At 45.2% G+C, this 27,928-nt stretch overlaps 2 protein-coding genes across 16 annotated transcripts in view; one reads left to right on the top strand and one right to left on the bottom strand.

The window, feature by feature from the left end:
- Positions 1-8,458: 8,458 nt before the first annotated feature.
- On the bottom strand, positions 8,459-26,715 carry LOC133404717 (gastrula zinc finger protein XlCGF8.2DB-like). 11 transcript variants are annotated; one of them, XM_061680874.1, is made up of 7 exons: positions 26,627-26,715; positions 22,881-23,034; positions 18,779-19,813; positions 17,649-18,015; positions 10,434-14,230; positions 9,502-10,355; positions 8,459-9,222 (listed from the first exon to the last, which is right to left on the bottom strand). In XM_061680874.1, the coding sequence occupies exons 2-4, from the start codon at positions 22,924-22,926 to the stop codon at positions 17,651-17,653; spliced, it is 1,446 nt and encodes a 481-aa protein (XP_061536858.1). In that variant the 5' UTR covers positions 22,927-23,034; positions 26,627-26,715; the 3' UTR covers positions 8,459-9,222; positions 9,502-10,355; positions 10,434-14,230; positions 17,649-17,650. The 11 variants fall into 11 exon arrangements, with proteins under 11 accessions (XP_061536858.1, XP_061536854.1, XP_061536855.1 ...); XM_061680870.1 differs by lacking the exons at positions 22,881-23,034; positions 26,627-26,715 and adding an exon at positions 26,474-26,559 and having other exon boundaries at positions 8,459-8,672; positions 9,092-9,222; XM_061680871.1 differs by lacking the exons at positions 22,881-23,034; positions 26,627-26,715 and adding an exon at positions 26,474-26,559 and having other exon boundaries at positions 8,459-8,672; positions 9,130-9,222.
- Positions 26,634-27,928, top strand: part of bcas3 (BCAS3 microtubule associated cell migration factor) — a 324,466-nt gene continuing 323,171 nt past the window's right edge. For 3 of the 5 annotated variants that reach the window (XM_061680861.1, XM_061680859.1, XM_061680855.1), the window contains exon 1: positions 26,635-27,922. Coding sequence is in view for 3 of the 5 variants with exons in the window: in XM_061680859.1 (XP_061536843.1) it covers positions 27,841-27,922 (82 nt within the window). In the remaining 2 variants the exon portion in view is untranslated. Of the gene's footprint in view, positions 27,923-27,928 lie in introns of all 5 variants that reach the window. The other 2 variants (XM_061680860.1, XM_061680857.1) reach the window with 2 other exon arrangements.

Here is a 27,928-nt window from a genome sequence, read left to right as displayed (position 1 = left end):
TCCACCTCTTCTTCGACGGTCGGCCTAGCATAGCTATGGATGGGTAGCTCTGCCAGCGCAGCCGCGCCATATTGGGCAACGCAGCTAACCGGCTAACCGGCGTGCCGAAGTGGCAGCCATATCAGGGAGGTCGACGTTCACGTAGAAGGTAATGCATGGACACTGAAATTAAGTCGTAACTTGTTCATTGATCACCCAATTTTACAGTTCTTTCAACATTGAGAAGAAAAGTTTTTGTTTTTATTTATTTGCTTTTTTTTTTCATGAGTAAGGGACTCCCAGTTCCCTTATAATTGTACGCCGTTTTACGCAACCATATGCAGCACAATGTACCTGGATCCATGGTCTTTGAATTGTTGGCCTCAGCACACATGGAATGCGCTGACAAGTACAACACAAAATGGGGGTGTCTATCTACCAAGAGATAGCTGTGGTTACGAGCTCATTTCTTTCTTGACAAACTTTATTTCTGAACTTTAATTCTTACAAGAAATGAACATGAGAAGAAAGTGTATTGCATGGAGTTTTATTTAAAAATCGATATGGGGGCCAGCATGAGCCAGCAGTTTCTCAACCTGCCTGGGAACCGCATTAACTGATTTCACAAGGAACTCTTGTGGGATGGAAGACATAACTTCTCGTATTCGGCCTTCAAGTTCTTCCAAAGTCGTCGGTTTGGTAGATTAGACTTGCTCCTTTAATCATGGAACATACTCCAAAATAAATTGAGAAAAATATTACAACATATGAATAAATGATAAGTATTTTAAAATAGGGGGTGCTTCGGGAGTATGGTGTCAGAGTTTGGTCCGCATATCCGGCAGTAAATCGGACTCGTTCCCGGTGAGGGTTGGACTCCGCCAAGGCTGCCCTTTGTCACCGATTCTGTTCATAACTTTTATGGACAGAATTTCAAAGCGCGGCCGAGGCGTAGAGGGGGTCCGGTTTGGTGGCCTCAGTATTGCATCTCTGCTTTTTGCAGATGATGTGGTTCTGTAGGCTTCATCAAGCCGTGATCTCCAACTCTCACTGGAGCAGTTCGCAGCCGAGTTTAGAGATACTACATCTTTCGGCTGGCCCGGGAACGCCTCGGGATCACCCCGGAAGAGCTGGATGAAGTGGCTAGGGAGAGGGAAGTCTTGGGCGTCCCTGCTAAAGCGACTGCCCCAGCGACCCGACCTCAGATAAGCGGTAGAAAATGGATGGATATTTTAAAATAGGGAGTTACTTTTCAATCACACTGTATATAAAAAACACACACTCTCACGCTCACACTTTTGTTTTGTCCTGTTCGGCTGTTCGTTCAAGCAGAATGGAGGATCTGTGTCCCTTTTATGCCGGAACAGTTTTACTTTGTCACAGGGGAGTTTTTAAGCTTCCGCTGTGGTTTCTAAGTATTATAATTGACGTTTATTGAGAATCAGTCGAACAGAACAAAGTTTCTAGAGGGGAGAGAGAAACGAAGGCAAAAGAAAAAGCACTAATTGTAAACAGGTTGAGAAAAGAAAATCATTACATATATACAACAATGAAACATATATGAGTGTTGTATGGAGCTGTAGTGCTCCACCCTGTGAGGGAAGGACAGGACAAGATAGAACAGGACAAGGACAGGAGAAGAAGCATGCAGGACAAGGGTCGTGAACGACTATGTAAAAGTCTAAAGGACGAGAGTGTGAGTGAGGGGATACCCAAGCAATTCGCATATTCATGAGTTATTTGTCGCAACAAGTGAGTGGCCCCACACCCAGCGAAAGAGTCCCTCGGTGTGTTCCTGCAGACACATGCAAGTGAATTGACACTGTTTCGCATGCACAAAGACTGACAGAAGTGTCAACCTAAATCCTGACAGCATAATCTGGCCTGTCATGGACCCAGCGGAGACGGATCCCCTTCGCCAAACAGTTACCAGACAGTGAATGCTTTTGGAGCAACACGACCAAGCCCTCACCCTGCTGATTCAAAAGGTACGTGACTTCTCACAAGCTCTCACATTCCTCCCAAATCAATTTGCCTCACTCCAACCTTGCAACCTGAATCCTGACAGTGTCTCTGCTTAAACCGGTCTCCACCAGTACCCTTAGCCCTCCGGCCGTACCCCCTGTGCCCCCTCGTGTCTTCGATAACCATCCAGCCTTTACGGTCTCGCCCATCCTTGATGTGCGGTCCCGGTATTTCAATTTCTGGTAGACTGGGAGGGATATGGTCCTGAGGAACGCTCTTGGATTTGACGCAAACTTATTTAGGGACTTCTATACCAGTCACCCTGGGAAACCTGGTGGGAGGCCTGCAGGCGTCCGTTGAGAAGGGGATACTGTCATGATCCATGCCCTGCAGTTCCTCTTTCGGAGCTTGGATGGCGCCTTGTACCTTGTCTCTCTCTCTCTCTCTCTCTCTCTCTCTCTCTCTCTCTCTCTCTCTCTCTGTCTCACTCTGTCTGTCTCTCTCTCCCCCCCCCCCCCCCCCTCCCCAGCATCACCTGGGCCATGCACCTGTCTTCAAGCAGCACTCATGACTGCATTCAAGCCTGTCATGTCCAGCAAGCCATCGCCTGATTATTGTCACTTGATTGTGGTACACCGGCCGACTCTCCAGGTTTTTGTTATATACAAGCATCTGTACTGACCCGATTGTGTTCTTCTTCGTCTTCAGTGCTCCTCCCGTGCCCACCGTCGCGGCGTCCGCTACAGCCACGCCGCCAAGCTACCCCACCTGCTCACGTCTCCGTTGTTTGTGCCTACACACCAAACAGCAGTTCAGAGTACCCACCCTTTTTGGAGTCCTTGGAGGAGGTGCTGGAGAGCGCTCCCGCTGGGGACTCCATCGTTCTGCTGGGGGACTTCAATGCTCACGTGGGCAATGACAATGAGACCTGGAAGGGCGTGATTGGGAGGAATGGCCCCCCCGATCAGAACCCGAGCGGTGTTCTGTTATTGGACTTCTGTGCTCATCACGGATTGTCCATAACGAACACCATGTTCAAGCATAAGGGTGTGGATATTGTAGAGCTGTCGTGTTTAACACGCCTCTGCAACATCGTGTGGACATCGGGGACAGTTCTTCTGGATTGGCAGACTGGCGTGACAGGGTTCACACTCCTCAGCGTCCCTGGTAAGCTCTATTCAGGGGTGCTGGAGAGGAGGGTCCATCAGGAAGTTGAATCTCAGATTCAGGAGGAGCAGTGTGGTTTTTGTCCTGGCTGTGGAACAGTGCTCTACACCCTTGGCAGGGTCCTCGAGGGTGCATTGGTGTTCCCCCAACCAGTCTAGATGTGTTTTGTGGACTTGGAGAAGGCGTTCAACCGTGTCCCTCGGGGGGTCCGGTGGGGGGTGCTTCAGGAGTATGGGGTACCGAACCCACTGATATGGGCTGTCAGAGTTTGGTCCGCATATCCGGCAGTAAGTCGGACTCGTTTCCAGTGAGGGTTGGACTCCGCCAAGGCTGCCCTTTGTCACCGATTCTGTTCATAACTTTTATGGACAGAATTTCAAAGCGCGGCCGAGGCGTACAGCGGGTCCGGTTTGGTGTATTGCATCTCATCTTTTTACAGATGATGTGGTTCTGTTGGCTTCATTAAGCCGTGACTTCCAACTCCCACTGGAGCAGTTCGCAGCTGAGTGTGAAGCGGCTGGGATGAGAAACAGCACCTCCTAATCTGAGACCATGGTCCTCAGTCGGACAAGGGCGGCGTGCCCTCCTCACGTCGGGGATGAGATCCTGCCCCGAGTGGAGGAGTTCAAGTATTTTGGGGTCTTGTTCACAAGTGAGGGAAGAATGGAACGGGAGATCAACAGGCGGATCGGTGCAGCGTCTGCAGTGATGCGGACTTTGTATCGATCCGTTGTGGTAAAGAAGGAGCTTAAATTGCCTTTTTTAAAATAGTATTTCTCATTTGCTAAAACACAAAACCCTATTGTGTGACCCAAATGCTCAGTGCCTTACACCCACTGAATGATTTGTTCACAGTTTTGGTAAGCACAAGTAGCAAAAGTGAAACTCAAAGCGCAGGGGTCTCAAAATAATAATAGTCATGCATTACACTTATATAGCACTTTTCTATCTTATTCATGCAGTCGGCGGCACGGTGACCGACTGGTTAGCACGTCTGCCCCACAGTTCTAAAGACCCGGGTTCAAATCCGGCCTCGCCTGTGTGGAGTTTGCATGTTCTCCCCATGCCTGTGTGGCTTTTCTCCGGGCACTCCGGTTTCCTCCCACATTCCAAAAACATCCGTTGTAGGTTAATTGAAGACTCTAAATTGCCCGTAAGTGTGAATGTGAGTGTGAATGGTTCTTAGTTTTTATGTGCCCTGCGATTGGCTGGCGACCAATTCAGGGTGTACCCCGCTTCTGGGCCCAGAGCCAAAGTCGCCATGGTGTCAGGGTTAGATTTATGTACACACTATCCGCCAGTCAATACCACAGCATGATCCTGAAGTAAAATGAAACGTGTCAAGTTTCAGCGAACACAAAGCACTGCTGTCAGTCATGTCTTTGTGTGAGGCTTCTATTATATTAGCCTGCACACCACACGAAACTGCTGAGTGAAGCATACATTGTAAAAAGTCCGACTGGGCTAAATTAATATTTACAAAATGAAATCTAGTAAACGTAAAAAATGACTGTTTATTTCGTGTGATATTATGTTGGTGTAATCAAATTTCAACCCTTCATCAATTACCTTTTACTTATTTTCGTTTGAATGAAATAAGCTGAAAATCAATGAGTAGAACTTAATTATATTTTATCATTAATGTCAACAATGTCCAAAAAATTAATAAATGCTGCTCAATGGGATCTCTTTGGTTTTAATCGCTGTACACTTCCGGCCAGCGCCCGCCACAAGCCGTTTTTGGATGTGCCATACAGAAGTCGACGCCTGTCCACCATAGCATTTTCGACTACTATTTGCTCACACGTAAGAGATATCACTAACAACCAGTGTTGCCACAGTTACCTTGAAAAAGTAACTTAGTTACTTTACTGATTACATGATTTCAAAGGTAATTAAGATAGATTACAAGTAACGTTTTATTTACATTCAGCAGCATCCACGTGGAATGAATATCACTTATCCACGGTACAAAAAGAGCATTAGCTTAATCGTACCCATTACTTGGTAATATATGCCACACTGGTTACAGAAATGACATCATCACCATGAGCCAATAACTTAAATAGTGTAGTTGAAGCCACAATTAATGAGCTACTTGACATGCCAAATACAGTAAGTTCCTAAACATGTAAGCAAGCACACCATCCCCGAGTAACATTCTCTAAAGACTCTTAATTGAAATAGATAGCTATGTCTCAAAATTATTTGCACGTGTTTTTCAAATCCACGAATATATCGGCGATGTACATGTGTATCGGATATGCTCCGGCAATTGGAGGTGCTACATAGGCTCCCAACCCCTTGACAACCCCATTCCTCCACGCTGTCCTGCTGTGAGACGGCCACTAGGAGAATGCCTGGTGTACGTCAAGTGGATCTGAACCTAATTAGCAGCTTCCCGTCAAATCTTGATTCCTGGCTTCAAAAGACTCCTTCCCCGACCAAAAGGTTGAGGGACCCTCCCTCCAAGAAGACTATTTGGCTAATGTTCAAACATGCTCGTAAGGCGCCACCCACTGGCGTTGAGAGGAACTGCAAGCTCAACCCCATGGACTCGCCTTTGATGTTTGTTAACGGAAGACAAAATGTCCGTTTTGATATCTTACGACCTCTGTAGAAATATTCCAAATGTATGCCTTGGTGTCTGTGTCACTATTGTCAGTTTTACAGGGTTTCTGCAAGATTTTAAAAGCTGTTCCTTGTGATTTAAAATCAAACAGAACGAGATGTTGTATTAAACAATAAGGAACCGATCTGCCACGACAAAAGTTTAAACAATGACTCTATGCGTGAGAGTACAAAGTTGGGAGTGTTTTAGATTAATATGATTTTAAACCCGTTTGATCAAATTTGTATCAAGATTCAGGCTGATGGGTGTGGTCTTCTCCAAGTTGGCAATCACTCTTGCCCACGCCCCGCCTATGTGGTATTTAAATTTTAACTCATACCTTCTCCCTCTAGTCTTGTGTTTTTCCTTTCGTCTTGTCTTGCTGGCAGCTCGCCAGCCGGGTGGCCTTCGGGCAACCCCCTCCCCCCTTTTTTTTGTGTCCGTTGTCCTCGAGCGCCTCCGGTGCCACCACGTGCGCGAAGGCCCGCCACAACCAAGCCGGCGGCGTTTTCGATCGAAGAACCAGGCTATGCGGCTTCGATCGCTTTTCCTAGCCACGATCGGTCGGCGGAGCCTCAGCGAGGAACTACCGGCTGATGGAGTCGACATCCCTGTGCCCTCAGTGGACCCATAACCATTCTGTATACTGCACGAGGCATTGTTTTATTTCAAAGACAACCTCATCAAGCTCTGCATTGGTGTATAGCACACATCAGCTAAAAAGTTATCGTTATAAAATAAAGTTATCGTCTTCACCGAAATCTGTAAGGGCAACAATGGGTGTGTTGTGAGTAGAACCTAGGATGCAAGCAAGGACGGTCATACGGGAGGGCGAGGTAGAGGGAATGGTGGTCTGGCTCACCATGGCGCTCTCGGCTCGTGGCGAGACTGGTCTCTTTGGCCGCAAGGTGCATGTGACAATGAAATTACCTGATTGACCGCAATAAATGCACAGCCGCTGGATCACGCCACGCCACGCTAATCGTGTGTTACCAATTTGCATGGGCTCATCAGGTGCAGTGGGGGGTGACGAAGAAGCAGGAGGTGGTGCAGAAGGCGGGTGAGATGCTGACGGCGCGGTGTTCACGGTGGGAGTAAAGTTGCGCACTCGAACCCCCCTCTCTCGTGCTCTCTCTCGTGGTCTGTAATCCAGGCGAATGGCGAGTGCTATGAGAGCCTCGAGAGAGGAAGGCACGGCCTGGGCAGCGAGCTCGTCTTTACGCCATTCCCAAAAGCCGTGCAGGAAAATCCCCCTTAGCGCAGCATCACCCCACCCACATTCACCTGCAAGTATCCTAAATTCAACTGAATAGGCAGCTACGGAACTAGCGCCTTTAGCGAGCGTAAGGAGGAGACGGGTGGCTTCTCTGTCCTGTGTCCGGGGTGATTAAAGACCTTTTTGAGTTCGGCGGAAAAATAATCTAATGACTGGAGTACCGGGGAGGAGTTGTGCCATAACGCGGTGGACCATTTGGCTGCTTTGCCGCGGAGGAGGTTAGTGACAAACGCGACCTTGGATTGTTCGGTGGGATAACTGTACGGTTGAAGGTTGAAAACTAGGGAGTAATTGAGGAGAAATTGGCTACATGCACCTCGGTCCCCGGAGTAGGGCTCGGACAGAGGGACATGAGGTTTTTTTATACGGGAGGCGGGGTGGCTCGGAGGTTGTGGGTTTGGAAGGAGTACTTACTGCGGAGTGGTCGGTGGAAAGAGAGAGAGAGGAGAGAGACAGGGCGAGATGGCGCAAGGCGCCACCGAGGCTCCAACCGTAGTACTGCAGGATGGCTCATGACACAGTTTTGCTCATAAGTTTACATACCCTAGCAGAATTTGTGAAATATATATATATTTATTTTTAATATGCCTGAACAACAACCGGCGGCACGGTGGACGACTGGTTAGAGCGTCAGCCTCACAGTTCTGAGGACTGGGGTTCAATCCCCGGCCCCGCCTGTGTGGAGTTCGCATGTTCTCCCCGTGCCTGCGTGGGCTTTCTCCGGGCACTCGGGTTTCCTCCCACATTTTGGAGACTCTAAATTGCCCGCAGGTGTGACTGTGAGTGCGAATGGTTGTTTGTTTATATGTGTCCTGCGATTGGCTGGCAAACAGTTCAGGGTGTACCCCGCCTCCTGCCCGATGATCACTGGGATAGGCTCCAGCACGCCTGCGACCCTAGTGAGGAGAAGCGGACTTTGAGGCAGGATGGGGACACAATGTCTGGGCCTGCCCCTTTGTTTTAACTTTACAGCATAGTTTCTATTTGCAATGTTAATTTCTTTCGTCAGCTGGTTTCTAGTGCGATTATACAGTCCCCACTTCGATATGCGTCCTCTTTAGCCTGGCGAAGTTGCTTTAGTTCGGCAGTGAACCACGGTTTGTTGTTATTGAATGTGCAAAGTGACTTTGTTGGTACAAACACCTTTTCACTGAAACTGATATAGGATGTGACAGTGTCCGTTATTCATCTAGGCTGCCAGCTGAATTTTCAAAGCCACTCCAGTCTGTGCAGTCTAGACAGCTTTGAAGTTCTACCTTTGCGTCATTGGTCCACTTTTTCACTGTTTTGCTATGCACATTTAAGTTTTTGCTTGTATGTTGCTATTAAGTGAATTAAGCAGTGATCAGACGAAGCCAGGGGGCTGCACGAGGTATGGAACGGTATCCGTTATTTCAGGACAACAAGGATAACAAACTCTACTGCACCACCAAGACCACCAAGGTACAACTACTGGCTGATGTTGAATTTATTTCGCTTATGCCTGGATCAGACTACAAAGACAAATTTGAACTTTCACGATTGCACTATGTCAGATTACAGCCCTCAAATCTTGACGTATCTCGGGCATCTAGAATGTCACTCCACATTGGTCTGCTGTAGTGCTGGTAAGTAGTGGTTTACTGGCATGTGGCAGTGGTTACTTCAGTGGCTGGGATACCTCCATGCCTTGGCCTGATGGACCAGAAACATCAACACACCATTCATGTTCTGCCACACATTGTAAGACACCTCACAACATGACAAATACAAATAAATCTCAATCAATTGGAATATGACAAAGTATTTCAGTACCCATACATTATATTGACTAAACACTTGGGGAAAATACTTTTCAGATGACACATTTGCATAATTTCTAAATTAAAAAGATCATTTTCATTCCATCTTGATTATGTAATATTTGACTTTCTTGAGATGGTGAATTTTTGTTTTTGTTTCCTGTAAGCTATAATCATCAACATTATACATCCACACACAAAATAAATATTTCACTCTGAGTGTGTAGCGCATCTCTCTTGAGTTTTACTTTTGGAATTGAAGTACCTGATTAAATTATGCTCTTGACACAATTCTAAATTATTAAGATGTACTTGATAGCTTGGTAGATGTGGCCATCCGCTGTCCTCACAGTTCTCCAGGGAAGATCTTCTCTTGCCAGCTTTGCCCATCCAATCCATCGTCCTGTCTGACCACAGTTGCTGGTATTCCTCCATGCCCCTGCCTGATGGATCAGAAACACACAGGCACCAACCACATCAATACAATGCTTTGTGTATTGTCTCAATATGTTGTAACCTGTCAGTGCCATACATTGTCAGATGTCTCACAACATGGTGAATACATGTTCACTGTGACAGAGCCATGAGTGCTACGTTTTAAGCACAAGCCTCGTTAAAAAACATATTCCTGATGGTGGAGGGTGGTATAATAGCAGGAATATGTCAAATGACAGCAGTTGGGACATAAATAGAGTCCATTGTGTCCACCCATTCCTCCTCACCTCGCTCCTTGGCCGAGGTTCCCTTGCCAGCTTGCCCTGTCCAGTTGTCCGTCTTCCCATTGGACCACAGTAGCTGGTACCCCTGGCATTATACCCTGGTCTGATGGATCAGGTACCAATCACATGAATACACCATTCATTTCCCGCCACACACTGTAGATGCCTCACAATATGATGAATGGTCACTATGACAGTGTGTCTACTCATTCCTCCTCACCGTCCTCCAGGTCTGAGGTTCTGTGGTCTCTCCCCATGTGTGTCCTGTAGTGCTCCCAAAAAGCTCATTGGAGAAGATGATTGCATGTTGTGCAGATTTTGGTAGATGGGTGGATGCATGACACCTGTGTTCCCTTGCCAAGGTGTTGGAAGGTGTGTGTATGGATGTGCTGGACTTTGGGGGACAGAACGTGACGCTTTGTCAGCTGCTTCTTGTGCATCATAAATGAATTATTTTTCAACCGAGGTGCGTCTTGGTCCCTTCATCTTTAATTTACTTCATTTCACTTACTACCTGTCTTCCAAAACATTCATCTACATCATTTCTGGCATCTATCACCTCTTGAGCCAAACTCTTTAGTATGGCAACCTTCTCCAACACAATAATGTCCTCACAGTGTTGTTTGGCCTGATGTGACTTCTGTACGTGAGCAGCAGAACTATGACTGGAACTACAATTAGTCAATGTGGTATCAGAGGGATTCGGTAGGCTCAGTGCACTGGGGTCCACAGCTGGCGATGACATGGAATTCATGGAAGTATCCTCATCACTAACCACCTCAACTGTCCTGTCAGACAGCAGACCGCCAACCTAGAATTGGAAATAAATGCCACAGTTGCACCTTGCTGGCTGCACCCTGTAACATATTTTATTTTAGAAAATGTAATCACATTGGAGTACGGGCCAAAGTTCTGTGTTTTAATAGATAGCCTACCTTCAAAGTGGTCTGTGTGGGCCTGTGAACCGCAAATGGATGGCGAAACTCCAAGGTCTTCAAGGTCCATTTGAGTCTTGGACTTAGTCGTTTCTCACGTCTTCCACTTGGTTTTGGGCGTAGCGGCTTGCTGTATTGCGTCCTGAGGGAAGTGTCTTTTGTTTGCACCTCTCCAACTGATATTAATGAGAAGGAGAACGGTAATTTCAATGCACTAAAATCACATTTGTGTGGATTTTATTGATAGCTGTAGGTCTCGCTATTGAAATTAGGATATAAAGAAAAATGAAATCGCTAGGACAGAACTTCACAGTAGGTGTTGCTAGCGATAGCATGTGAGAGTGAATGGGCTTCTTGTACTCACCGGTTTTCTGATGCGCATCAGCTATTTCCCTCCGACTTTTTCTTTTTTGTAATGCAGTCATGATAGTCGTCACACCCGGCATCAAAAGTGCCGGGGTACTGCTGCCATAGGTCCACCAGCTTTTCTTCCATTTCATTACTCCACTCATCCCGCTTTCTCTTCGCCATGGTGCACGCAATTAAATGCCAACTACAGCGAGAGGGAGGCAAGGCGTTCTTGAAAAACTCTATCCTATTGGTCAACGTCAAGGTGCGCTGTCCTAGGGCTGTCGTTGATATGTCACACTCGACAGAAGATTTCCAAAAAAAATCAAACTTGCTAGACTTTTCATTTTGGCGTCGTAGGGCTATCATAGGGCCAAATTGTTGGTCGTGGATGATGTCACAGTACAAGAATTTTTGTTGTTGCCGACAAAATATGTCGGGCCCGATCTGGGAAATCGTCCGCGATTGCTAATCCGGCCAATATCGGGCCTAAAATCCTGGAGTCTGATCTCGGCATTACCTCGGACAACTGGACTTCAGTGACTAATCACAATCATCTTGGGGTAACTGCTCATCTAATCGATGACAAATGTTTATGGACGTGTTTAGTACATTACCTATTGGTGGTCATCAGCACTTTGTTTGCAATATCATTGCAGAATTGTTCAAAATGTCCAAAATGTTCTTACTAGGCTGTTACCAATCAAGCCTTCCATTTTCTATACCATTTATCCTCTTCAGGGTCACGGGGAGCAGGAGCCTAGTCCAGCTGACTTTGGAGGAGTTGCCAGTCAGTCGCAGGGCAGGCTGTTATCATGTTTTGAGCAAATCAATTGTACGCATTCAAGTAAAACATGATCTTGTATGACATTTTGACAAAAAAATGTATTTGTGCCAAAATATTGGAGTCTTTTTAAAAGTGACTTAAAATTCTGCAAGCACGTAGTTAATCGTGATTAATCTGCTTAATAAAATAATCAATTGAACAACCCTAATTCAACGGAATATAGGTTGGAAAGGATTTGTAAATTATTGTATTCTCTTTTTATTTCAGTAAAGATGAGACTATATAAATTCCAAAGGATTCGCATACTTTTTCCTCCCATCGTACACAACACATTTCATGACAAAAAATATGCTCATTTTATTCAGTATTATACAGCACCACAGATGCATTATTTGCCTTGAGGATGTTGATGGAAAAGTACAGAGAAGGTCAGAAGGAGCTACATTGTGTCTTTGTAGATCGAGAGAAAGCCGATGACAGAGTACCCAGAGAGGAACTGTGGTACTGCATGCGGAAGTCTGGAGTGGCAGAGAAGTATGTTAGAATAATACAGGACATGTACGAGGGCAGCAGAACAGCGGTGAGGTGTGCTGTAGGCGTGACAGACAAATTTAAGGTGGAGGTGGGACTGCATCAGGGATCAACCCTGAGCCCCTTCCTTTTTGCAGTGGTGATGGATAGGCTGACAGATGAGGTTAGACTGGAATCCCCGTGGACCATGATGTTTGCAGATGACATTGTGATCTGCAGTGAAAGCAGGGAGCAGGTGAAGGAACAGTTAGAAAGATGGAGGCATGCACTGGAAAGAAGAGGAATGAAGATTAGCCGAAGTAAGACATGAATGAGAGGAGTGGTGGGGGAAGAGTGAGGCTACAGGGAGAAGAGATAGCAAGGGTGGAGGACTTGAAATACTTGGGGTCAACCGTCCAGAGCAATGGTGAGTGTGGTCAGGAAGTGAAGAAACGAGTCCAAGTAGGTTGGAACGGGTGGAGGAAGGTGTCAGGTGTGTTATGTGACAGAAGAGTCTCTGTGAGGATGAAGGGCAAAGTTTATAAAAGAGTGGTGAGGCCAGCCATGATGTACGGATTAGAGACAGTGGCACTGAAGAGACAACAGGAAGCAGAGCTGGAGGTGGCGGAAATGAAGACGTTGAGGTTCGCTCTCGGAGTGACCGGGTTGGCTAAAATTAGAAATGAGCTCATCAGTGGGACAGCCGAGGTTCGATGTTTTGGAGACAAAGTTAGAGAGAGCAGACTTCGGTGGTTTGGAGACGTCCAGAGGAGAAACAGTGAGTATATTGGTAGAAGGATGATGAGGATGGAGCTGCCAGGCAAGAAAGAGAGCGAGAGGAAGACCAAAGAGAAGGTTGATGGATGTCGTGAGAGAAGACATGAGGGCAGTTGGTGTTGGAGAGGAGGATGCAGGAGATAGGCTTACGTGGAAAAGGATGACGCGCTGTGGCGACCCCTAACGGGACAAGCCCAAAGGAAAAGAGGATTCAGTATTATACAGTAGATGTAGTTTTCCACCTCCCCAAAGAGTCAAAGCTTCCTCACAGTCTATTTCTATCAATCATTTGCTTAGTTGGTATTCACATCAGAAAAACATTGGACAAAGCAGATGTGTACTACTAGTGTTTTAGCTCGAGCGCTAATTCTCAACAATTGTTCACATCAGGCCTTAAAAAAACAAACACAGAATACAATCATCCTTGCTGCATGAATTGATGAAGCCTGCTCGTATGAGAGGCGAAACCTTCATTGATCACTGCTACTCTCACCCTATCCTACTGAGAGAAACTTTGGCCGCAGACTGAGCAGGTAAATGGTTTCTCTCTAATGTGGATTCTTCTGTGACTGATGTCTCCCTTCCGAGAGAATCTTGGCCAGGCAAAAGGTTTCTCACTAGTGTGTATTCTAGTGTCTTTTGAAGCTTCCTTTATCAGAGAATCTTTGGGCTCAAACTGAGCAGACAAACGGTTTCTAAATTTCCCTTCTGAGAGAATCTTTTACCACAATCTGAGCAGGAAAAAGGTTTCTCACCAGTGTTTGTTCTTGAGTGTTAAGGAATGTTTGGCAGCAAACTAAGCAGGTTAACTGTTTCTCCGTAGTGTGTTTTCTCACGTGGCATATCAAATTAGACGTATAAGAAAAGGTTTTCCCCATACTGAGACCATTCCCAGCGTTTCTTGGCAGTGTGACCTGTCTTATGAGCTTCAGACTCTTCATCATCATCAGTGTGAGGAGAGTGTGATGTTGTGTCGTCACTATCTGATGCTGGGGCAAAGATGGCGTCTGCTTGACATCCTCCACACTGGTCTCCATCACATTCTGTTGTGATGTGTTGACTTGAACTGCCGCGACTCTGCTTTTCTCACTTTGACATTCATCTTCACTCTTCGAAGGGAGACCGGTCTATGGCAACTTGGTGATGTCTTCCTCCCCCTCTTCCTCTTTGATATATGGTGGCAAATCCTCCTCTTCTTCTTTGACATGAGAATTCTCAACTTTAATCTGAGGGAGTTCTTCATCCTCCTCTTGCTCTTTGATATATGGTGGCACCTCCTCCATTTTAATCTGAGGGAGTTCTTTGTCCTCCTCTTGCTCTTCAATGGGTTGGGACTCCGGCTCCTGTGGCTCGAGACGAAGGTCGTCACTGACGTCTTCAAGACAAGAAGACAAACGCACACGGTTTGGTAAAGTCAATTCTCATGTTGTGACTTCAGTGTTGTATATTATGGTCTAGATGTATACATAAAGGGCCTATTTAAACATTGCCCCTTATTCCATAGTTCTGGATTTACAAAATGATGGATGCAGAAAATAAATCTCCCCAAAATAGACTTATGAAGTCATTTTATGCACGTTTTCTGATGAACGATTTGCTTTTAAACCAGATTTTGTCCCGCCCCTATTTTGGACACATCAGTCTGTAACAGCCTGACTGACACATAACGAGAAGGAGCTGATGATATTTCCACACTGAACTTATTTGTATTCTGCGGCGTAATTTTTGCCTATATTGAAATTCTGGAGACTTTTTTCCGACAATAATGAGCAAAAATAGTGACAGTAAAACATGTTGGAAGGTTTGTTGTTTAAAAAAGAAACAGACCATTGAAATACCTCCTTGAAGAAAAACCGCCACGCCATCGCACGTGGTAATTCTTGCAGATTCATTTCCGCGTACGTCAGCGCAATTTTGTATTGATTGCACCACAAATGTCTTAAGATGTTTGAAAAGAGTTCCTATGGGTTACAAAGGCGTTTCTGTAGGGTGCATAATGGCATTGTGTGACAGACCCGTCCTTTGAACGGCACCGCTGGCTGTCATAACGGTCTCCCGGTCAAAAGCGTCATGTGGCTTAGTGTCCGAAAACTGTGACCGATCATCACCAAAAATGTATGTGGACATAGGGTTAGAGTTATGCTCACTTTCACCTCTGAAAATGTCAGAACAATCGGCCTGGTTTTATGGACGGTAGCCATGTCATGCCACAAGGGTAGTGCTTTGCAGATTCATTTCCACATATATAGGCAGGTTTTGCCAGCTCAATTTTGTATTGATTGCACCACGAATGCGTCTAAGATGTTGCAGGAGTTCTTATAACTTTCCGTAGACGATCATTTGCGAAAAAGAAACGCGTAACGTCCATAAAATCTAAATATTGGGCCGAGCTGCCATAAGTAAATTCTGGTGATGATTGGTAACAGTGGAAGCCGACAGGTAGCTGTAAATCCACTGGCAGACTGGCAGGTGGACAAGCGCGATAACACTGGCAAATGTCTGGAAATTTGGTTGACTGTTAGATTTAGATTCAGGGACAGAAGCTTTCTGACAAAACTATGTGTAGGGAAAGTTACTGATAACTGCGTATCGCCTGTGGTCTGATCTGTCCGAGTGGGCCAAGGGGAGGATGTCAGGTTGTGGTCGCGAGCTGGGTTCCACGGTGGCCTCCACAAATCAATCACCCTATGACAAAGGTCAAGAAGAGTGCAATCAGGAAGATCAACAACACAACCCCCTCCTGCGACCCACAACACACGACAGCACTTCTGTGGTCCCTTCCCCTTCTTCTCACACAGCTTGCTGCAGTGTCACAACAAGTGACCTTAGAACATATGATAGCTACCACCCGCAAATAAATATTGGGAAGTCAATTAAATTAGGTCAAGTATATATGAGGATGTGTGCGCCCCCGATCCCTTTTTGAGGTTGTTTTTGCAGGCACTCCATTGGACCGGATCCATTCGGGTCTAGCAAAGCCAGCTCTACCGATGGGCTGTTCAGGTATTGCACATTATCGACTGATAAATTTCAGGACACAAGTCCAATCAGCACTCACAAGGCTGGCTGACGGATCCCTGCGTGACATCAAACCCGGTGATTTTCGTGCTGATTCCGATGGAAAATGTGGAGACATCAGCGCTGGCTGGAGCCTTTCCAAGTCCTCCTTGTGACCCACACTGCAATGGAAGTTGCTGAAAGAGCTACGTGGGTTCATGTGTCACACGGCAGGAAGGTCCCAGCACCTCCCATGGTCCTGAATATTGTTAAAAAACGGCACCTACCACTACGGATGACCGTAAAGGTCGGCCTAATGAGGTTAAGTAACCACCTCTATGAAAGAGGATTCGCTTTTCGCTACAATCAGTGCTAGCAACTGATTGTGTGAAGATAGGTCATAAGCCACGGTTATCGTGATTACATTGTGTATTGATGCTCCCGCTTTGACAGTTGACACAATTTTGTACCTTACGAGACGTGACAATGATGACAAGCTTCTTTGGTTCCATATGATCACCACTACTTCTGCTAATTGCACCTCCTACAGCATGAATGTTTGGTCTCTGAATGCCCTTCATGTGGCACGCTCTCAAAATCGTTCTAACAGCTATGTTTGCTCTTTTATGCCGCATGCTGCTGCAAACCCACATGTTGTGCCTTCCCCACATCCTAATGCATTATCACTCTTTCCTCACATCTTAGTTTCTTTTGTCAGTCCACAATAACTTAATCAAACCGTATTTGCAGAAACAGGTTCTCCTCTCCCCTCCATCAATGTGACCCAAATTTTAATGGTTTTAAATCCACAAATGATTCGGGTAGGGTCACTTTGCTTGGCCCAGTTCACATTCGCCCCGGAGTGAAATTCCGCAGCGTGGGGACATAAGTTCTAGGCCTGCCGCTTTGTTGATCTTTTGTTGTTTGAAGATGCGTCTCCCCTTCTGTTCGTGGATGATCAACGAAGTAGGGGGAGTCGGAAGCGCGATGGTGGTCGGTGGTGCGGCTGGGTGGGTGTGGGGTGTGAAAGTGTCCTTTTGAAATCTGCAGGTGTTCAAGTCGTCGGATAGTCTTTTATTGTTCTCAGCTTGGGGGGTTGGTCGCTTGTAATTGGTTAGCTATTGGAACGCATGCCAGACTGATTTCGAGTCGTTAGCGGTAAACTATTTAACTTTACTACATAGTTTCTCTTTCCAATGTTAATTTCTTTAGTCAGCTGGTTTCTCACGCGATTATACAAGGCCCTAACCCCACTTCGATATGCGTCCTCTTTAGCCGGACGAAGTTGCTTCAGTTTGGAAGTGAACCGCGGCTTGTTGTTATTGAATGTGCAAAATGACTTTGTTGGTACACACAACTCTTCACAGAAACGGATATAGGATGTGACAGTGTCCGTATATTCATACAGGCTGCCAGCTGCTTTTTCACTGTTTTCACCGTAGGCTTCGCGCATTTCAGTTCTTGTTGGTGTTAAGTCAATTAAGCAGTGATCAGACGAGCCCAGAGCTGCACGAGGTATGGCACGGTAAGCATTATTTAGCGTAGTATAGCAGTGGTCGAAAATGTGGTTTTCCCTGGGAGGACAGTCGATGTGCTGCCTGTATTTAGGGAGTTCGTGGTTGAGTTTAGCTTTGTTAAAGTCCCCGAGAATAATGAGGGATGAGTCTGGGTGGGTTTTTTTTCTATTTCGTTTACTTGTTCAGCGAGCGTTAGCAGTGCGGCATTAGCTTGAGGAGGAATGTAAACAGCGGTGAGAATGAAAGATGCGAATTCACGCGGCGAGTAGAATGGCTTACAGTCAAAAAAGAGCGACTCCAAATCCGGGCTGCAGTGTGTGCTGAGCTCCGTGACGTCGGTACACCATTTTTCGTTGATATAGAAGCATATCCCTCCATGACGCGGTCTGCCCGGTGTAGTTGGAAGCCCTTGAAGCATTACGGCGCCATCGGGATGCGTTCACAAAGCCGTGTCTCCGTAAAGCACAGGGCGGTGGAACGTCCGAAGTCTTTACTGGTCTCTTTGTCAGAAGATGAAGCTCGTCCATTTTGTTGGGTGCGAGCGTAGATTCGTGAGGTGGATTGACGGGAACGCCAATCTGTATCCTCTCTTGCGAAGTTTCACTTGGACGACGCCGCGCTTCCTCCTTCGTCGTCTTCGCCGCCCCTCCGGAGAGTAACCCGGAGAAAAAACAGAGCGGATTTTTGCGAAAGTTGGTGAAAGAAAGTTTCGTGTAGACTCCCTAAGTCTTCCCATGTGTAAGTGAGTCACGTAATGTCTCCAAGGACGAACAAAAAACACAAAAACATAGACGATACTAGAGAGCCGACCACACGGGTAGGCGCCATCTTGTATGTATGTATGGCAGCCGTGATGGCAGGAGTTCTACGGTCGCACAGAGCTCTGTGCAGAGAGAGCGCATATGGCAACGGTGTTTAGGAGGCATTGGACACCCAAGTCTCTGGAGTTAGGAACATTCTATTTTTACAGTACAGTGGAGTAAGTTTTTTTGTCAAGCTGTTCTCTTTTGCAGCGGATTTGGAAATAGGAAACATACTAATTCCTCACGGCTCACGGAAGCCGATGAGACTACGACAACAATGTCACCATCAAGCATACCAGCGTGGTAAGTTTGGATAAAATCTAAAACGTTGCTAACATTTTCAAGCTGTTTTAGGTGGGGCCATAGGCAAAGACGACATCATATCGAAGCGACGGCTCTGTTGTTGAAATGCAGAATTTCAGCATAGGGGGGCGATAGAAGTCACTCATACTAGCTTTAACATGGAACGCATTGATAAATGTACCAAATATAATTATGGGCAGGATAAGGGTTTTTCTCCATTGTGTGTTCTTGTGTGACTTTTCGGAAGCTTGCCTATTAAGAGAATCTTTGACCACAAAGTGAGCAGACAGAACGTTTCCTCACCTCTTTCACCACAAACTGAGCAGGAATAGGGTTTCTCTCCAGTGTGGGTTCTTGTGTGACTTCTCAATTGTCCCTTCTGAGAGAAGTTTTGGTTACAAACTGAGCAGGAAAAAGGTTTCTCACCAGTGTGAGTTCTTGTGTGTTTTGTCAAGGTTCCCTTGTCAGAGAATCTTTGGCCACAAACTGAGCAGGAGAAAGGTTTCTCTCCAGTGTGTGTTCTTGTGTGTATTGTCAGGCTTTTCTTGTGAGAGAATCTTTGACCACATATTGGGCAGGCAAAAGGTTTCTCTCCAGTGTGGGTTCTTGAGTGACTTGTTAAGATTCCCTTTCGAGAGAAACTTTGACCACATACTGAGCAGGGAAAAGGTTTCTCTCCAGTGTGGGTTCTTGAGTGACTTCTTAAGATTCCCTTTCGAGAGAATCTTTGACCACAAACTAAGCAGGAAAAAGGTTTCTCACCAGTGTGGGTTCTTGTGTGTGTTGTCAAGTTTCCCTTCTCACAGAATCTTTGGCCGCAAACTGAGCAGGCGAAAGGTTTCTCTCCGCTGTGGCTCATCAGGTGCCTTTTCAAGAGAGAGTTGTAGCCAAAGATTTTCCCACACTGAGAACATTTCCAGCGTTGGTTGTCAGTGTGACATCTCACCTGATCTTCAGACTGATCATCATCATCATCCTCATCGTTGTGAGGAGAATGTGACGCTGTGTCGTCACTACCTGATGGTGGAGCTAAGAGGACATCTACTTGAGATCCTCCCCAGTGGTCTACATCACTTTCTGCTGTCATGTGTTGACTTGAGCTGATGTTGCTTCGAGGCTCCGCCCCTCTGTTCTCCACACTTTGACCTTCATCTTCACTCTTCTGAGGGACACCGGTCGATGGCAACTTGGTGATGCCCTGCTCCTCCTCTTCCTCTTTGATGTGGGGGACCTCTTTAGCCACCTCTTTTTTAATATAAGGGGACTGTGGCTCCTCTTCCTCTTTAATGGGAGGGGACTCTGGCTCCTGTGGCGCTGGACAAAGATCTTCACTGAAGTCTGCAAGACACAAGAAGACAAATCACACAAGATTTGGTAAAGTCAGTTTTCAAGGTGTGACGTTTGTGTATTATTGTCAAGATCCCCCCTGGTGAGCGAGACTTCCTCACTCCCAGGTGTCAAATTGTAAAAATAAACAACCCCACTTGAAAGGTGGATTCCACTTCAATAACCAGAAGTCGTTTGTTTTTTGTTCTTTTTATTGACAAGTGGTCGAAGTTGCATTTAGCTGAAAACCTTCCAACAGAAAATACAAACATTGAGTTTCAATTTGTGACTGCACTTTGTAATAGCATATTTATTCAGTTAGCCCAAGGTAAAGTAGAATGTTTTGAGGGTACATTTATTTTTTATTATCAGACGTTCAAACACCAAAGGCTTGAAAAAGGTGACAAAAGAAATAAAAATACAATTAAAAAAAAACATTGTTGGGGGAGTCTGGAAGGATCCCCCGGGCCCCCGCAGAGATTTTCTTTTGTGTTGTGGCATAATCTCTAACATCGCTCTGGCGTTTAATACATTTCCCATTCACATCCGTAAACTAATTAGATAATTGTAGGCGCGTTTAATAATGAATACAAGATGTACTTGCGGAACAGCTCTCGTTGCCGATGTTACGTGTGCTTTGCGGTTCCGCTGAGACCGCAACCGGGGCCACGACGCGCAGCACCTCGACGCGAAAATACAAAAAAAAAAACAGTGCAAAAAGTACGACACTGGCTGATCTGATGAGCAAAAACGGTGGGTAGAGTAGCCAAATATTGTACTCAAATAAGAGCACTGTTACTTGACAAGAATGGGACTCAAGTAAAAGTAGTCCTCCAAAAAATGACTTGAGTAAAAAGTACATCGTGAAATAATTACTCAAGTACTGAGTAAAAAGTGAGTAACTTCTGATTTTTTTTAACCACGTCAATAAAAAAAAAAAATTACAAAATAAAATGTGAATGTGCAAATTCTGATGTTGCTGTGTGTGCGCGTGTGTGTGTGTACACGCACAGTCAAAACTACAGCAACACGTCCGCAATTTACTGCCACGTTGTTTTCTAAAGTTATAAGTGAGCTGAAATATCCACGTTTGGGTAGACAGTGGCAGACAAATAGTACATTACATGAAAGCTGTTGTTTTTGTTTGTCGGAATGTAAACAAGAGTGGCGCGCTGTATGTAGCCTTCACGGTAACAACGACCTCCCCAAAATGGCGGCCCCCGCAAGCACAACAATCCGCCGGGCTGGCTTATCTAGTGCTAATACCTATGCCCAGGAAGCCCAATCGAAGACGGCGTGTGAGGTCATGTCACTTTCTAGTGTCATTCGATTGGTGCACTGGATTTAAACGTCACTCGCACTTAAATTGGATTGGCGCAAACAGCGGCCAATACGGAAGTCAAAGTCGTAGTCTCGCGCACGAAATAGTTGATAAATAATCAATCATTGATGGATTAAAGTTGCGAGCGACATTTAGATCATTTTAACGGAGTAAAAGCACCGTTACGTCTTAACAGCAGAAGCGGCGGAAGTGTTTTTTCCGGTCTCGTCAACTCCTGTGACTTATCCAAAGCAGGTCTCGCGCGCTCAGGCGGAACCTCAGGCCGATGCACTGGCATATTAGTCCGCCGCGGAGTCATATTCACAATTAGATCTGTGCGCGGATGGTTGATGTGTGGAACGGATCTCGCTGCCAGTGTTCAAGGAGTACGAAACGGCCTATGACGACAGCGACGGCCATGCCGACCCCCCAACCAGGAAAAACTCATATCTCGACGTTTCACGTAAATGGCCTATTTTGAATTCAAAACTGCGAATTTCGCCAAAAGGCGACTACTTTGTATGTATGTATTATTCACTATCATGTCAAGATTCATTTTGCACTGAAAACTGTGACATATTGTTCATTAAAAAGTAGTGCAATACAAATGAAGATTTTTCCCTCACGAGGAAGAATCGTGACCAATAATCGTGATTACCATATTGATCAAAATAATCGCTAGGGGAAAGGGCATCGTTTGAATTCGAGCGATTCCGGTTCCGACTCCAGTTCCTTATTTTGCTTCTGGTTCCAAACGATTCTCGATTCCGATTCTTTTAGGGGGCCGGGTCAAAAACGTTTGCCTGGTGGAAATAAAGGGTGTCCAAATTAGGAACATCTATTTTCTTAGCAGCCCGCAGCATAGACTCGAATGTTCTTTCTAACCAGTATCAATATCAAACCTAGGAACTCAAAGGCAATGTGTGTGCAACTAACCCAATTGACTTCATATTCAATAATTAATGTTTCAGCTCAAAGTTAAATATAGCATTGTTCAAATAGTTACCTGGGACTGTTTCATCACGTCAAGTGGTTTATGTGTGCAAGTTCTAACCGGACTTCCTGTTTTCAGCTTGTAGCCTTTTATTTTGAAGGGTATGCAGCATTTTGGCTCGAAAAGTAACTGTGATTGTTTTTGATTTTTGTAATGGATGGAACCAAATGCCATAAAACGCTGATTCCTTTCCCTACCCACCGATGAGGCACAAGGTTAGTGTTTGTAATTCCGTGAGACAACATTTATGTGAATGTTGTCAATTCTTTGGAATTTTAACCAAATGTTAAAAACCATCAGTGCAAAAGTGCAAGCAACCGTTTACCTTGTTGGCTGTCTCAATGGTGGCACCGACATATTTCGTTTGAAAGTAGGATAAAGATTTGTTCGAAACTCGGATTAAACCAAAAAGACCCCACTGTGACCTAAAATCTCGACCCCCTTTTGTCTTTGCATGAAAATGTTGGCCAGAGATTGGTGCGTTTTGACCAGTCCTGACTTTATTAATAGACTTATTTCAAAAAAAAAGAAAAAAAAGAAAAAAAGACCAGACTTATTTCAACGGACTTGTATGAAAAGATCTGGCCGAACATGCTGGTTTCATGGAAATCAATTCCTCTTGACATATGACATACACGCGTACGTCCAGTGCCCGGATGAGGATGCCATTAAAAAAAATAATAATAATAAATAAATAAACAAAGGAAGATTGTTTCAAAATGGAAAGCATTTCCTAAACAAGGGAGAGGATGAAGTGAACAAACCTGCTACTTTTGGTTCCTCGCCCTCTGCGGTCCTTCTTGCACACATTTCCCCGCGATAAACACTCCACTTGACGCTCACCCTTGCGTCGCTAATGTTAGCCAGCTTTAGCTAGCACTTAGTTGACTAAGTGAGGCCGAGAAGCTTGAGGGTCACCTGTAAAGGAAGGTTAGATGGATTGTTCATTGTTCGTCGAGGACATGTTCACGACGGCTTCGTTGAAGAGCGTGCCGTTGACGCGCGTGTGCTAGTTTTGGTTGGTTTCGGATGACCCGGAAGTGGTCGTGCAAAAGTACGGCGTTGCCGCTTGGACAAACTTCGTGTCGCGAAGCTTTTGGAACCTATCGGCGGCGACAAGCGATGTTCCAATCCTGGGAACGAAGAATCACACGACTCAGTCATCTAAACGTCCTATTATGATACGATATCACAATAGATCTATAACACGAGACAATTTAGCTATACGGGCAATTTCGAGTCCGGAAGCCTTCCGATTATCATTGTCCCCCAGCTACTTCTAATGTTTTCACCCTCAGTCGTGCTCGAACTTCAATTTGCCTTCATTTTCTCCCCGTTCCCCTTTTAGTCCAGTCCATCTCGGACATTATTGCAATCGACATTATTCCTGTATTTGTCCTACTCTGCACCCCACGAGACATGCACCGTTTCTTGCGAGGCCTTCATCCACCCACCGTCCCCTCACGGGGACAGCGTCTCCCCTCCATCCGACCTCCTGCGATGCACCTTCTCCAACCGGAAAACCCCGATAAAAGCATCGTGTTGAATCGAAGGAATCATTCTGTCTCGTCGCCGGTTCGTTGTGCCTTGCCGTCGCGCAAGACACGCAAGTTCACGCATCTTTCGTTACTTCCTGACCTTCAAAAACTCCTATAAAAACTCCCTTGCACACCATTCATTCAAACTCCGTGTGCAGCCCAGAGCGGACCCGAAACGCCCCGACCTCCATCGGCCCTCTCCGACCGGGTTGTCAAGGCGCCATACCACATCCGCGGCTCCACAAAAGAGTTAAAGCATTCACACTCACATTCACACCTACGGGCAATTTAGAGTTTTCAATTAACATGCATCTTTTTGGGATGAAATACACACAGTACTTATACCTTCGATCCCTCCCTCGGGCGGCACTGCATCTTAAAACTGACCTCAATGTGTAAAGGATATCACCGCATGGGCTCTGGAACAGTTCAGAAAACCAATGTCAGTCAATACAGTTCGGCGCTCCATCCGGAAGTGCAACTTGAAACTCTACTATGCAAAGCAAAAGCCATTTATCAACAACACCCAGAAACAGCGCCGGCTTCTCTGGGCCGAGCTCTTCTAAGATGGGCTGATGCAAATTGTAAAAGTGTTCTGTGGTCCGACGAGTCCACATTTCAAATTGCTTTTGGAAATTGTGGACGTCGTGTCCTCCGGGCCAAAGAGGAAAAGAACCATCCGGACTGTTATGGACGCAAAGTTCAAAAGCCAGCATCTGTGATGGTTTGGGGCTGTGTTAGTGCCAATGGCATGGGTCACTTACACATCTGTGAAGTCACCATTAATGCTGAAAGGTACATACAGGTTTTGGAGAAACATATGCTGCCATCCAAGCAACGTCTTTTTCACGGACGCCCCTGCTGATTTCAGCAAGACAATGCCAAACCACATTCTGAACGTGTTACAACAATGTGGCTTTTTAGTAAAAGAGTGCAGGTACTAGACTGGCCTGCCAGCAGTCCAGACCCGTCTCCCATTGAAAATGTGTGGCGTATTATGAAGCGTAAAATACGACAACGCAGACCCCGGACTGTTGAACGGCTGAAGCTGTACATCCAGAGCAAGAATGGGAAAGAATTCCACCTACAAAGCTTCAACAATTGGTGTCCTCGGTTCCCAAACGTTTATTGAATCTTGTAAAAAGAAAAGTGATGTAACTCAGTGGTAAACATGACCCTGCCCCAGCTTTTTTTGGAACTTGTTGCAGCCATAAAATTCAAAGTTAATGATTATTTGCTAAAAACAATAAAGCTGATCAGTTTGAACATGAAACATCTTGTCTTTGTAGTGTATTCTATTAAATATAGGCCGAACATGATTTGCAAATCATTGTATTCTGTTTAACATAACGTCCGAACTTCATTGGAATTGGGGTTGTATTTTTTTTGGGGGGGGGGGGGGGGGGGGGGGGGGGTGAGCTTGTCAACCACAGCAAACAGAGTGCCAGTATTGTTGAAGTTCTTGCTGATGATTTCAGAAAAGCGTTGCTGTCTCGCCCTGACTAACTTCGTTAAAATTACAAAGACTTTGTCTGTAGAGGTCATAGTCAACTCCGGTTTCCTCCCACATCCCAAAAACATGCAGGGTAGGTTAATTGAAGACTCTAAATTGCCCGTAGGTGTGAATGTGAGTGCCAATGGTTGTTTGTTTATGTGCCCTGCGATCGAAGGCTCCGTTGCCAGTCGTTTTGTCTCAATGGGGCACCCTGCTGGACAGTCAGGGGACCCTCAAATGCTCAGAACCCTGGGACAGTTGGAGCCTTTTTCACCCCTGTTTGACGCCCCTGTTACTGCGACACATCAGTGTGCCGTCTGTGAAAAGATCATTAATTTTTTCAGTGTGACAAACCAATGACATCTTTTATCATGGCTCACCTCACAGATATGACAAGGTAGATTTGACAAGCCCCTTTTGACTGCGTGCCTTTGGCGATGCTAAGCTTGGTCAAAGTCGTCAGCGCATTCCATGTGTTAGGATGTCAAGACAACGTGCATACGGTTGCAGTGAAGAGCGTGCAATTACGACAAGGGAGCTGAGATTAACCTTTCACAGGTCAAAATAGTTTTGGGCCTTTTTTTCCCCCAACTTTACTGTGTGGAGAACAGACACTTTGGCATTCCAAATAATTAAAACCCCATGAAAATTGGCTGCGAAATGAGCAAGTGACAACTTAATTTTAATGTCCATGCATTGCCTTTAATGGGAACTTCGACCTCCCCAACATGGCCGCCACATAGGCACATCGGTTAGCCGGGCTGCTATAGCACAATGGTGCATCTCGTCCTCATATCTATGGTTCACCTGACCATGGTTGGGGAAACTTTTTTTGTTTTGTTTTAAATCTTTATTTAACAATATAACAAGTAGGCTGACAATGATATTATATACTATACAATGCATATAAGAAGAAAAATAATGCCACTGGTCAAGAGTAAAAATTAACAACAAAAATTAAAAAAATGGTATAATGGGAACATAATCTTAAGGCCCAGACAACTATCTTGTTTGCTGCAGCAGATATTTTCATGAATGAACATTCCAGTTCTTTCCTCAAAACATAAAAAAGGTTTTACCTCAACAAATTTATATTTGTGAATATAAAACTTGGCAAGAAAGATGACGAGCTTAATTTGATAGTATTCATTTAAAACAGAGGCTTCACACATTATAAAACCAAAAAGTACGTTTTGTAGCGTAAAACAGAATATATTATTCAAGCTAAATCTGCAGATATCTTGCCTCAGTTAACGATGATGTGAACATTTCCTGAACCTGTGAACATGAACCTTAGTACTGAGACGAGATATAATCAGAATACCTGTATGACTTTGAATGATAATGCTGTTTAGCTCGAAGCTTGGCCTCAACATCCCCTCAGCAATGGCGTCCCGAGACCAAGCATTGTGCGTAATCGACCGATGTGTGACATCAGTGTTAGGGATCAATAGCACGCATGCCTACGCCGTCATACCTTTCATGCTTGTTGTATTCTTTTGTGTGACAGTTTAGTTCTTTGATCGTTGTTGGCTGAGTGAAACTCATCTCTTGTGTATGACGTGCTTTGTTGTTTGTCCTTCTTCTTCTTCATACCGCCACATCCAATATGGCGATTGCATCGTTCGTCTTCTTCTTTTTCTTCTTCTCCTTCTTTTCTTCTTCTTATCATTCTTCTTCTTCTTTTTCTTCTTCTCCTTCTTCCTCTTTTTTTTCTTCTTCTCCTTCTTCTTCTTCTTCTTCTCCTTCTTTTTCTTCTTCTCCTTCTTCGTCCTCTTCTTTTTCTTCTTCTGCTTCTTTTTCTTCTTCTCCTCTTCTTCTTCTTCTCCTCCTCCTTCTTCTTCTACTCCTTCTTCTTCCTCTTCCTTTTCTTCTTCTCCTCCTTCTTCTTCTTTTCTTCTTCTCCTTCTTCCTCTTCTTTTTCTTCTTCTCCTTCTTCTTCTTCGTCCTCTTCTTTTTCTTCTTCTCCTTCTTTTTCTTCTTCTCCTTCTTCTTTTTCTTCTTCTCCTTCTTTTTCTTCTTCTCCTTCGTCGTCCTCTTCTTCGTCCTCTTCTTTTTCTTCTTCTGCTTCTTTTTCTTCTTCTCCTTCTTCTTCTTCTCCTTCTTCTTCTTCTCCTCCTCCTTCTTCTTCTACTCCTTCTTCTTCTTCTACTCCTTCTTCTTCCTCTTCCTTTTCTTCTTCGCCTCCTTCTTCTTTTCTTCTTCTTCTTTTCTTCTTCTTCTTCTTCTCCTCCTCCTTCTTCTTCTTCATCATACTACAGCTTCCGATATGGCGATTGCGTCGTTCGTCTTCTTCTTTTTTTTCTTCTTCTTCTCCTTCTTCTTCTTCTTCTCCTCCTTCTACTTCTTCCTCTTCTTCTTCCTCTTCCTTTTCTTCTTCTTCTTTTCTTCTTCTTCTTCTTCTTCTCCTTCTCCTCCTTCTTCTTCATCATACTACAGCTTCCGATATGGCGATTGCGTCAACGGAACAGTCCGAGTTGAATTCAGTATCTATGTATGTCTCTGTCGATTCCAAACAGCAGCCTATTAGGCGCAATCTTGTTTCTCATTTGCGACGTATCTTATTCGCCCCGCCTTTGGTGCAAAGCCAATTGGTTTGAAAAAAGTGGCCGGGTGATGTGATTGGCCTCAAATCGAACAACAACTTCCGTATCGCCAGTCTTGTTTTTGATTGGAATTGATTTTAATTTGATGGTGTTTTTTTTTGGAGGGGAGGGGGGAGATCTCCGCAGCCCAAAACCTACAACCTCGGAGACACTCTCTTCTATCAACGGTAGTA

Source organism: Phycodurus eques, chromosome 7 (genome assembly GCF_024500275.1).
Source record: "Phycodurus eques isolate BA_2022a chromosome 7, UOR_Pequ_1.1, whole genome shotgun sequence".
Classification (NCBI taxonomy): domain Eukaryota; kingdom Metazoa; phylum Chordata; class Actinopteri; order Syngnathiformes; family Syngnathidae; genus Phycodurus; species Phycodurus eques.
The sequence above is the reverse complement of the archived record's forward strand: the minus strand, read 5'-3'. Positions and strand labels throughout refer to the sequence as shown.